This window comes from Cucurbita pepo, chromosome LG03 (assembly GCF_002806865.2).
Source record: "Cucurbita pepo subsp. pepo cultivar mu-cu-16 chromosome LG03, ASM280686v2, whole genome shotgun sequence".
Taxonomy (NCBI): domain Eukaryota; kingdom Viridiplantae; phylum Streptophyta; class Magnoliopsida; order Cucurbitales; family Cucurbitaceae; genus Cucurbita; species Cucurbita pepo.
Window position 1 is genome coordinate 13,377,792 of NC_036640.1, and position 12,724 is coordinate 13,390,515.

Genomic DNA, 12,724 nt, shown 5'->3' on the forward strand with positions numbered 1-12,724 from the left:
AAGGTGGTATTAATGGAGACGGGTACGCCAAATCTGGGGCATGGATCTTCTCTTCATTAGAGAAAGAGAGTCAATGGTGGGGCAGAGCATCTTATTAGCCACATACCATTTGTGGAGAAGCCTTTTTAGCAACGGTTAGAATTCTGTGCAAACAGCTAGGTTTGATCGAGCAGAATTAATAAGAAACAGATCGAGAGGTAATTATAGAAAGTTGAAAAGTGAGCACTGATTTCCACATTTCTCACTGCTCCTTGATTGATTGATTAATTTTTCCCTTATAAACAACAAATGGGGTTATCTCCTTCTCTCTAATAACCCTCTTTTACGTAAATTTTCAATCACATTTCATCTGTGCTCCTCACTTTCCTCATGAAAATGAATACAAAACAAGGCCAAAACAGCCATGAAGTAAAGAAATCTCAGGCAACAACACAACAATTAAACGTTTTTACTATAAAATCTAGCATGAACCAAAAGATAACGCCAGACCCATTTCTAAAAATAATCTCTCTCGGTCTTCCTGCAACAATGGGGCGCATCATCTTCATTTTCAGCTGTAGTAAATGCATTTGTCTCTGCTAACAATCTCCTCTCCTACCTGAGCCACGAGGCCTTCCTATTATACATTATGATTGGCGAATCATGATGTGGGCAAGGAACAAACATAACTTTTTGTTGATTTCTCCCCACTGGGTTGACTTGACATGGATCATCAGTAGTCAAAACTCCTGTAAAGTGAGCATACAAGATGTGTTTAAGAATATGAGTATGGTTTGCCAGTTTCTTTAGAACAACAAGTAAAGGAGTAGTGCTACAGAAACTCACCAGTTTTTGTTTGATTCTCTTGCTAGAAATACTTTGCCAAGAAAATCCTGGAAACGAGAAGAATATACTTTGGGATTCACGGCTGAGATTGACTTTGAATCATATTGTATCGATTTGTAAGCATGCTCCAGACGCTTTATCACATTGTAATTCTGGAAAATGTCTATTATTCCAAAGTATAGCAATACATTGTAGCACTCTGGCACCCTGACCCTGCTTGATGAAGAAACAATCCCCATCTCGTTCCTTGGCGTCCGGACTGCACTAGCAGGAAGCCTTGCACCAAACCTGAGACCAAGTGTTCAACAGCTCCTTATAGTTCATATACTGTTTTTGTTTATGATTCATCAGAGGGAAGTTGTTTAAACAGACAATGATTGGCATGTATTATACATTTAAACTGGAAAGCAGACCATGTCTAGCTCAAAATAAGCCGGTCCGGCTAAAATTCAGTTCAGCTTGCGAGTTTCATATTCACCAAATGACATCCAGAATTCTAGGTCGCAAAATAGATGAACAGAAACAAAATCTGGTTCCATGAAGAGCTAAAGATTGATGGTGCATACCTGCCATTACGTTTAAGAATGTCAGCAACAGTCGAGTCTGCACCCTCATGTACCAGAACGGTCCTTGTTCCAGAAATAGAATTTCTCCTGTCTACTGGGCCTGAATTGAACCATGGAAAGTTATGTTCCGTTCACAAACTCTTTTTCAGCTTAAATGCTAAACAAATGATGATTTAGCAGAATTCAGACGGCATTACATATTGTCTTTATTTCCTTCCTCTACCTTCTGCATGGCAGTCTACACCATCAAATGCGTATGCAATCAAAATGTGTGCATTCAAACATGAAAAAATAAGGGAGAGAGTCACCTTGACGCGAGGAGGCTTCTATATGTACACCAAGCAAAAGACTATAGTCCATGATGCCTTCAGCCTCCAAAAACTCACAATCATACTTGAGTTGCCTGAAGAACAAAAGATGGACAAGAACACTCTTAAAACTTTGCCACAGGGAAGGGATTGAAATGTGATGAGAAGATGGGATGAATTTATATAAATATGAGAAATCATCCTAAAGCATTTTGGAAAGCATTAGAGAGCAATGGACTTACGACAATATCTTGTTACGGAGTGAAGGTTCAAGGTAAAAGTAGAAATCGAGATCTATATCCTTATATATTATCTCCTCATGGACTACCACTTTATTAAAATTTCGACCTCTCGATGACCCTTTGAGATCATATCGCCGATGCAAGTGCAAGTCTGATCGCAATACGTTAGACATGACTGCAAAATAAACCTGTGAAAACGAAAAACCATTAAACAAGCATGAAATCATGCAAAAAAAAAAAGAATAATCAAAGCCATGTTCTCAATTTTCAAATTACTCGGAATAATCTTTCAGGAAGTATCACATTATGCTTTAGTTCAAATGAAAACTACAACTTTTGAAATAGGGTCTTTCAGGATATTGAAAAGTTCACACATAATCTCTACAATCTATGAATTGCACTCTTCCAGATGAACTTCATCAAAGGTTAGAAAAAGCCATTCTATGGGAGGTCATATAGCAGAAGTCCTCATTTTTTAATTCCAACAGAAACAGTAAGACCATAAGCTCATGAGACAGGACCTAAATACATATCTCTAACATATTATAAGGGGAGAGAAACCAATATGTATTACAGAACTTACATTAAACAGGGGAATCTAAAATTATAAACTTTGCAGGAGTAGACTTTTGTAAACGATAAGATACTAAGGTTACTGAAATTTTCACCTTAATACCTCCGATTGGTCTCAATACATGCAGTCCATATAACGTGGTCAACAATGAAAACCCATGTTTTATTAGATGTCGATAGTACTTTGGAAGCATCTCCCTGAGAACCTGAGATCACGTGTTGAGCTGAAGTAAGATCTCAACGCACACTCTAAATTCGATATACAGAGTATAAAGTTAAACAGCTTTTTTCAGGTATAAATTTCTGTTTTCATTTTATCTGTTAAGCAAGCAGTCATTCTCTGGTATAAGTAATGTTTCGCAGGGTGATAACCTTACCTTGACTTCAGATTTTCGTAGAGTTTTTATCACAAATCGGTCGTCATTTGACAGAAATATCATGTTGCCAATTCTTCCTGGTGCAGAGACCTCTCTTAGGGTCTCATCAGCACAAATCGACATCATATAGTCGCCATAGTCTATTTTCTCTAGCTCTAGAATGCTTCTGAATGAAAAAAGAAACACAGAACATAAAAATAGTCAGATTTCAGCTTCATCTAGCTTTAGGATTACTGGGTTTTGTTAAAGCTTTAAGATTGATTTTGAGCGTGGAGAACCTGAAAACCGAAGGACAATAATCTTTCCACTCGAAGTCAGTATATGAGCCCTCAGGAAGACGTATATTATTTTTCTTGGTATATTGAATCCAATTATTTTTAGTGGTTTTGAAGTCCTGTGGTGAGAGCTCCTCTCTCCCCATTGCCATGAACTACCCTGCAATAGAGAGATCTTGTTCAAATACAAACAAAACCAATAGAAACTTGGATACGATAATCAAAGCAATCACTCTTAAGCAGCCTAAATGGTCAAAACATAAGAGATTTTGGTATTAACAAATTCGTCTAGTTGAGAATCTTTCCAAAACCTGCAATGTTGGAAACTTTCAGAAATGGTGTTCAAAATCATCCCATTGGTACTAGCTTGCTTGGTAGTAAGACTTGAAATCAAGCACATGGTATCTTAAATTATACTACCTATCTCTATATAGCAATTTTCGAAACCTGATCAATGTCCAAAGTCCCTTGCCTGATCCAGAAATCGTTGAATTTCCAGGTTGATTTCAACTAGAATCGGACAAAAAAAGAAGAAAAAAACAATGTCAGATGTCAGCTAGTGACAAATCCTTCGAACTCCAGGATCTTCATAAAAGGCATTCTAAAGAAACGTTAGATTTACATAAACATACAGGAAAAAAAATGATAGAACGAGTTTTTTTTTTTTTGTGCATCCATGTTATTGACTCTGCATACAACCGAGATGGGTGACATGACAAAACATCAATGCATTCTCCCATGGCATCGGTTTGAATTTACTTCTTTTGTCCTCTACGATATTTACAGGTACTTTTGGCCTAAAAGAAGCCTTACACAGATTTAACCAGCTAGCTCTCTAAAGTTGAGATCATCTTCACTATTTTATTGTCTACGAATTTAAAAACATCGATTCCGGGTCATCTTATGGGAGGTTGTTTCCTCAAAATGTGAGCAACCATAGCCAGAATAGCTGTGGGGGATCTTCATTGCTGCCCCCAAACTGCTCTGATGTACTCGGAACTTTACAGATACAGGTCCCGAGATAAAAATGATCAACAGAAGTGAAAGATGCAATTTCAAATGGACGAGAGAACCAAAATGCAAAATGATTTTGACCGTCAATCAACCAAACCATTCGCAAAATTTAAACCAGATCAATCCACCAACAACATCGAAAACAAAAACATAAAAAGAGGGGAGAATAATCGGAAAGCATCACCTTAGTCAGAAGAAGAATCGGTGGATAGGTGGAGAAATTGAGGGAGCCATGGAAGGAGGAGAGAAAGAAGAAAATGGGAGGAGAGGGATAATGTTGGTTTTGGTTGAAATGGTTAGAGGGGGTTTGATCGGGAGATGTGGGATTGAAGGATGTGTCAGAAATGGAGGTTAGAGGCGATTGAATTGCAGGGGAAATTTCAGTTTTTGGCGCCACATTTAGTTGTGGAAATGTGGCATTGGGTATTCCAACCAACCTCCTAATTTTAGGAACTCTACACTAATCAAATCTCCATTGCCCCCTTTGACTACACTAATCAAATCTCCTTCCTATCAACTCACAAATTAAAGCGCTATAAACATATATTCCATTATTATAATTTAATTTAACATGATTTAATGTTTCAGCCCCACAAGTAGATATTATCCGTTTTAGCCCGTTACGTATCTCTGTCAGTCTTACAATGGTATAAGGATTGTTTTGTTTCCCTCTCCAACCAACGTGGGATCTCACAATGGTATCAGACGAGTTTTAAAATCGTGAGACTGACGATGATACGTAGTGGGTCAAAACGGACAATATCTACTAACGGTGGGCTTGGACCGTTACAAATGGTATGTCTAAGTAAGGCTAGACTTTCTCCATAATATACGATTTAGGGACCGGTTCCTATTTCCGAGAAAACAAAAAATAATATAGCTATCAGTTTGGGGCAGTCTCATTTTGTGATACTGTCTCTATCCCAAGCACCTGCTAAAAGGCATTCAAGCAAGAAGTGACTTTAACAATGGCAGACCAATAATAGAAATGTGAGCCAAACGAAGTTCTTCGCCCCACCATTGCTTCTAATACCCAAATTGTAACAACCTCATCTCTCCCCTGCACCAATCTAATGCTTCCCTACAAAGCCTTTTCAAACCCACCCGAACGAGTTATCGATAAGATGGATAGGCAAAGTTCGAGAGAGTGCTAACAGAGACTGATCCATATAAGTGAAGATTTAAAGTATAAAGTAAGTTCAAACAACAGTGGCAAGAGAAGAGAGGAATCAGCAGATTTGAACAAGTCCCAGAGATTGTAAGCAGTTTTAGTTGAGTATAGTATTTTCCTATGTAAAGAATTCTATTCTCATTCATGAATAATGCATATGCATGCAGCTTTTATCTGCAGTTACATGTATATACTCCTTCCTTGCAATGTAGATTGTGCAACAGATAAAGCAAATACAAACAAAATCAACCAAATTTCAGCTCATAACAACACACAAATCCAGCTGTGAGAAGAAACGAGACTCTCAGGGATTGATCTCGAGCCTTGGTTCGAAGCAAAAGCCTGTGAAAAGCTGGAGCGGGAATCTCTTTGTCACCGGGCACTTCTGCGACCATCTCCATTGTTTTAGATTCATGTCGAAAGTAAGTAAAGCTGGAGCTCCATAGCTCTGGATATAAATAAGTTCATCAGTGCCACAGCTCGCAAAAACATCGTCGAATTCCCCGAATCCCTGGAAGAACTTATGTGGCATGCGTGCGATTTCTCGCCATTCCTTCCCGCAAAGAATCCAAATTCCAATCCCCTTAATAATGTCGGGCCTATCCTGTCTACCAATCCCTCCGACCATGACCAGCTTCTGCTTAAGGTTCATCAATCGACCACAAGTGAGAGAACAGGGAGCTGGAATAAAGCTTCTTATCAACAGACCATGAGAAGAATGGTTGGAAATATTATAAGAAACAAGACCGTGGCGGTTATCAGGCGCCCCACCCCCGGTTGAATAGATCAAAAAGTAAAGAACTCCGTCGCAAATCACACTCTCGTCGCCACCTCTCCACCCCGACAAGACTTCAGTCAAGGAGGTAACCCACATCATTGTTTCTGAATCATATATATGAATTGATATATCCCATTGAAAGAAGTTTCCAGGAACTTGCTTAGATTTCACAACCGAGATTGTATAGTTGTGAAAAACCCTGTTTACGGAGATTGCAAGTGCACTATAATCAGAGAACATCGATCCCAACGGCTCCGGTAATTTCATTGAGCATTTCGTAATAGGATTGCAGACATGTAACTCATTTCGACTGTCGTTGTCCATGAAGCAAACCAAGCCACATGACGAGGCAATAAAACAATTTGACTTGTCGATGCAGGGGAGATCGATCGCATACCACTTTCTAAGAACCGGATCATAGGCATAGCCAATAGGCTCATCAGAGCTCGTAAACATGAAATACCAAGGCTTTTGTGATATGATATGTGAGACATTCCACAAAAACCTCCTCGAACTAACTATATCATGCCATCTTTTGCACACAGAACCAGCTCGGAAAATGCTTGCTATTGGTAGATACGACAGAATACGTTCCAACAAGTCATCGGGCAGGATTGACTCCACAGAAACTGCTACTACAGCCTCTTTGCCTCCTTCGTTTGTGAAATCCAAGTAAGAATCAAAATCTTCAAGATCCCTTGACATGTCATTGTGGCAATGCCTAATCCACGACGTTTGTCCCTCCATAACGAAGAGTGGTCAAAAAATGAAGAACTGATCACAGGAATCAAATTATAAGAAGATGCAGCCGGAATAATAAGCTGATCAGACTATTCTGAATTGAAACGAGCACGACATAAAACATATCCTTCCAACAAAACATGTCGGGAAAAATGTACATATGGTCAAGACTAAAACATATAGTCAGCTACATAGCATTGCTAATCACTATAGTTTCAATAACATAAACAAACGCCACAACCTTAAACTAATAACATCACCATCTAAATCAGATAACATATCCTGTATTCAAGAATCCGATGTGGGTTAATAAGTGGAAACAGTACAGACATTTGTAGCTGCTTTATTGAAGAAAGGATCCTTCCCCGACAACTAGAGGCCATACACAAGAAACAAAGGTGTTTTAAAACCACACATAAGGGCAAAGGGGGATAAAACCAGAACCCAAAAAACGACATTATGCACAAATCCACAGGAGAGCATGGCAGACAGAGTAGCAGACAGCAACAAAAGAGGGGACACTGTTCATGAGTACAATATTGTTTCAAAAAATATGCATAAGCATTTAAGCATCTCAGAAGCCAAATTCCAAAGAGGGAAACTAACTGCCACAACAAACATAAGAAATGTAAATCTCCTAATCATCGCTGCAAAGAGTAATGGAAAACATTTTAAAAGGAAGCTTTCCAAAAGAAGTTCCAGTCCACATTAACTCAACAGAAATTTATGCCTTCTCCAAAGGGAAAGAGGAAAAAAACCCCATCTTAACCTTTTAAGCTCAACCCCGACAGAGAAATTGCAAATTAGAACCAAGGCCAAGTGGTGAGTAGAGAGTGAAGCACACAAGAAGATGTACCGATCAATCAGCAAGCCATAGCCATAGCCATAGCCATAGCCATAGCCATATCCATATCCATCAGGAAATGAGGAGATACAGTGATTAAAACAAAACCCAGATCGAGAAAATACAAAGCAAGAAGAAAAGAATCACAAAAACTGAAAATTAGGCCGAGATGGCAAGAACCCATATGAACAAACCTTGAAAAAGGGCACCCGGAGAGGCAGCTGAAAATGGGGTAGCGCTAGATTCGATGGAGAAGCCTCAGATGCAGGTGGAGTAGCGAAAAAGAAGGGAAGAAGAGAGGAAGGAAGCAACCCCTTTATCATTCAAGCAGTGAAATGGGCAAAGAACAAAAATTAGTGTGAAATGGGGGGAAGGGATACAAAGGGTTGCTAGATTCGGCAGCCAAGAATCAGAGAGGGAGCATCGTAGAGAGAGAGAGAGAGAAAGGAGGTGAAAACAAGAGCGAAAAAGGGGGTGAGGAGTGAGGGTGTGTTGTTGTTGTTGTTGTTGTTGTTGGTTGTATAGGTTTTGCCTCACCTTTTCCTTAATTTATCTCTCTTTCCCACTTTCGTTTTCTTTTTAGATATAAGAAAAACGACAGCCGAGAAGGGGAATGGGAAGGCGGTTTTTGTTTTAGCGGCTTTACAGAGAAAGAGAGAGAAGAGGAGAGGATAGAGGCGCGTGGGGATATAGATAGAGCCAGAGAAGGGCCTTGTGCTTCATCAATCCACACCTGTTCTCCAAGCAATCGGTAGATTTTAACCACGGATCTTTCCTTCTTCTCCTTATTATTTAATATATATTTTTATGACATTTTGTCACACTCTTAAATGCCCAAACTAGCTTCTTACTGGGCTTCTCATCACCCTCTAAATTCAACGCTCTTCATCTCTCTCTCTTCAAGTTATGGAATAATAATGATCTTGACCTTCAATATCCAACTTAGCTTTATGAATGTTTTCAAATGGCCTATGATGTTCTAAACCCAGATACTTTCAACTTTCGTGCATTCGGGAGGTCACATCTTTAAAAATTACGAATCTCTCGAACCAATGAAAATGTATTTTTAATTGTAAATCTGTGATCAACCCCTTAAATTTAGAGTTTTTAAGATCAAGCCGCTTGTTTTTTTTATCCATTTATATCGTTTCGTGATTTTAGTTTACGGGTGTATATAATATATATGAACTCAATTACAATTTAAATTTCCAACCTCTTTTTTTATTTAGCAACTTTTAGAGACCTAACAAATGGGTGCATTTTTCTCCTAACCAAATCATTAATCATGAAATCTTATGGTTAGGTATAGCAATCTCCACACGTAGGATGTTTTTAAATGTTTGTTTAGATCTAATTTATTAACGTGAGTGGCTTAGTTGAGTGGACACAAACCTCTAATCTTAATTTTATATTTTTCATTAAAAGTTGTCACCATAATTAATATAATTTTAATCGCGAACATTCATCTTATTTATTTTGGTCCATTTAAAGCTAAAGAAAGAGGAACATAGGCTATTTGAGATTCCACGTCCGTCAAGGGAAACGAAGTATTTGTTCTAAAAATGTGAAAACCTCCTCTATAAAACTAACGACAATGCATAATAAATTAAAACAGACAATATTTATTAACGATATATTTAAATAGTTACAAGCTACAAAATATTCTTAGAGATATCCGATCTCAAAATTGATATTAGGATGGTTTTACACCTTATAATAAGCATAATTGGCAATAAGAACAAAAGAGATACACTAATCAAAGTCTCCGAATTGGGTTTTTTTGTGCACTAAGAAACATTTTTTAAAATAAAAAAAAAAAGTTATAATTTTTTATTCATGAGCAAATGAGCATTAGGAAGAAGTGAAAAGCGAATTTTGGGTTAGTGGATGAAGCACTTTGGACGTGGACTCCCCCTTTAACTCCCTCATTTCTCACTTCCAATAAAAAATATGTACGGAATTCGCTTTTACGTCTTTCATACGATTGAGTTGAATTGAATTGTAACATTATTTTTAAATGGGTCGACCTCTTTCTCCTTTCTGAAACTCTTTTACTCGACGGTAAAAAATAAGAATGATCCTATTTAAACATTCGGGAAAGTCGCTAATGTACTCTCCCTTCACTGTAAAAGATCAACACTAAAGATTTCTTCTCATTCACCCACGGACTTTACGCAATCAATCGGATAGATATCTCTTCAACACAACATAGGCCATCCTTGTAGGTATATTTTTAAATTAAATTGAATTGATATTATTAAAGGAAGGTAAAGTAAGTAAATTTGAGAATTTAAATTGCTAAAATAGGTAAAAGGGTAAAGAAGGTGGGGTCCAGGCAGCAATGGGTGGTGGCATGATAATATAAATGTAGGTAAACATAACACAGAAAAAGCCAATGGAGAAAGTACAGTAAAAAGCAAAGGGAGCAGCACAAAGCAGCAAACACACATGGTTTAAAGCCAAAGAAGGAAAATAAAATAAAATTTTACTTTTTTAACTTTTCAAACTTACAGATAAAATGCTTACAAAGAATCCTATGTTCCCCCTTCTTTTTTACCCACCATACTCTTTCAATTTTACTAAAACTTACCTAGTTTCATCTTAAAATTAACTGGCAATAAAATGAGTAATTTTTTTAAATGTATGGAATCCTCGACAACCAACGTCGTTAATTTGTTAAGCAATAAAATAAACCCATAACCTAAACACCTTTTAATAATTGAATGGAACATAAAGTTTGTATAATAAAATACAAAGGAAATCACAATCACCCTTCAATTTTCCTTCTCTTTGAAGCATGCATTAAAGTTTTTTATTTTTTATTTTTAACTCTTTATGAGTCTGAGTGGAGTGTGACACCTATCTATTTAAAATGACTTTTTAAATATTTAAAAATACAATAAAGTTTCTCTTTTTAATTTTTAATTTGGTATTAAAAGGATAAATATATTATTTATATTGTATTTTTGGTTAATTCATTTATGGTTTGTAATATGTTAATACGAGCATGATTTAATTTTTACAATGCTATATTGTATAGTAAAATATTTTTATAGAGTTAAAAAAAATTAAACATAAAATAAAAAATGATGAAGGGAATTAGGGGATGGATGACCCTAACCAATGGGATAAATTAAAGAGATGGAGGCAGTAAAACTAGGGCACGTGATTGTACTTTTGACAGTTGACGACTCTTTCTTCTTCTTTTCTTCTTCTTCTTTTCTTCTTCTTCTTCTTCTTCTTCTTCGTGGTCGTCAGATTCCATGACGGATCATCACAGCGACATCGTGGCGTCCATGTTCATCGTCATTGTTGATCCACCAAAAACAGAATGCTCCAGACAGAGCCGCTGCCGACGGAATGGCAAAGTCGGCGCGAAATCCGCAGATTGCAATCGGACACAGCTAGCGCCAAGCTGTTTTGTCAGATTTATATTTGCTGTAGCAGCGATCCCACGACCTGTTATTAATTCGCCCATCGCCGATTACAGAAGTTGACGTCCATATCTGATTTTGAAGTCTGGTCACCAATCTGTTCGTCGTCGCCATCAATCAATCGTGTCGATTCGGCGATTGGATTTAATTTCAAGCCTGCCTGCCTGCCTGCCTGCCTACCTACCTACTAATCCTAGGGCTTCTTCCAGGAATTCATTGGTTCGTTCACTTTTTTCTGATTTTGGTTTGAAAAATTACATTCAATTCGATGCCAATCATCCATTCTGTTCTTCGATTTGTAAAGGTTGGATAGGGATTTGATGTTGATGATGAGAATCTTTTCCACAAATGTTAGAATTTCCAAATATCAAAGATTATGCATGCAAAAATCACACAAAAATTAATTGTCCTTAGAACATATCCATTTCCGTTTGTTTTGAAGGAATCCTCCAGCCATTTCTTCGGCTTTAATTATTACATTTCTTTTTTTTGTCTTGCGGTAAAGGTGAATTTATTTGCAGGAACTAGAAATCTTCCGCCAGTAAATACATGTTTGTATGTTTATAATTAATTTTCATACATTTTATGAGCCTTTATTATTGATGTTAGGAGGAGTTCTTTACTGGGATGATCATACGTTCCTAATAAGAAATACATTTTTCCTCAAATGTATTTCCCTCGAAATGAGGCCTATTGGATAAATAAAAGCAAACTAGTAAGAGTTTATGCTAAAAGTAGATAATATCATTTCATGATTACAGCATGATATTAGAATCATATTCTTCACTTAATCATTCAATAAAATCTTAAAGCGTTGAACAAATAAGTTATGAGCCTCGAACAAAGAGGGTACTTATTCCGAGCTCCCTAAGCCTCAAGATTCTTTTATTTAGGCCTCGAGTAAAGAGTGTACAAATAAGTTGCCATCAAATATTCTTTCATTATTTTTTATTCAAGATATGTAGAATCACTCCAGCTCACCAATAATTTATGGAACAAAAATATTAGAACCATGCTGCTTTTAAATTCGCGATCAATTCCAGATGAAACATGTTGTTAAGGGTGAAGAAAATTTTTAATTCAACTAAAAAGTGAAGTTTTAAGAGTTCGAACCCATGCATTCGGTGTAATAAAATTGGGCCTGAATGCAGGCCACTAAATAGGACTTTTTTATTGGGTGGCAGAGCCCTCAATTTTTTCCTTTTAAATAATAGTGCATGCAAATCAAACGTGGTCATGCAGAGTTATTCCCACACGAAATCTTTTGACCTTTTTACACATATCTATATATATATATATATATATATATATATATATATATTAAATACCAATAACAGTTATTTAATATGTTGCCCATAGATCAGTTTTTAAATATCATGCGGAAGAATTTTTTTTTTGGAAGAAACTTTCAATGGCGAAATTGTTCTTCGCATTCCAGAAACACTTTCAAATGGCGCGCGCGCACGAGCAAAAAAAAAAAAAAAAAAAAAAAAAAAAAAAAAAAAAAAAAAAAAAAAAAAAAAAAAAAAAANACAAAATTCTCCACATGGCTGGATCAACAGATGAACATAAATCT

At 36.8% G+C, this 12,724-nt stretch overlaps 2 protein-coding genes across 3 annotated transcripts; both read right to left on the minus strand.

The window, feature by feature from the left end:
- Positions 1-256: 256 nt before the first annotated feature.
- On the minus strand, positions 257-4,556 carry LOC111791193 (phosphatidylinositol 4-phosphate 5-kinase 10-like). Of its 2 annotated transcripts, XM_023672441.1 has the most exons (10): positions 4,365-4,556; positions 3,614-3,676; positions 3,170-3,326; positions 2,892-3,057; positions 2,610-2,720; positions 1,942-2,129; positions 1,700-1,794; positions 1,392-1,491; positions 826-1,113; positions 257-728 (listed from the first exon to the last, which is right to left on the minus strand). In XM_023672441.1, the coding sequence occupies exons 3-10, from the start codon at positions 3,316-3,318 to the stop codon at positions 713-715; spliced, it is 1,113 nt and encodes a 370-aa protein (XP_023528209.1). In that variant the 5' UTR covers positions 3,319-3,326; positions 3,614-3,676; positions 4,365-4,556; the 3' UTR covers positions 257-712. The 2 variants fall into 2 exon arrangements, with proteins under 2 accessions (XP_023528209.1, XP_023528211.1); XM_023672443.1 differs by lacking the exons at positions 3,614-3,676; positions 4,365-4,556 and having other exon boundaries at positions 3,170-3,601.
- Positions 4,557-5,434: 878 nt separating this feature from the next.
- LOC111791354 (F-box/kelch-repeat protein At3g61590-like) lies at positions 5,435-8,398 on the minus strand. Its single transcript, XM_023672648.1, has 2 exons — positions 7,909-8,398; positions 5,435-6,903 (listed from the first exon to the last, which is right to left on the minus strand). Exon 2 carries the CDS (start codon positions 6,874-6,876, stop codon positions 5,656-5,658), a length of 1,221 nt encoding a protein of 406 aa, XP_023528416.1. The 5' UTR covers positions 6,877-6,903; positions 7,909-8,398; the 3' UTR covers positions 5,435-5,655.
- Between the last annotated feature and the right edge of the window lie 4,326 nt (positions 8,399-12,724).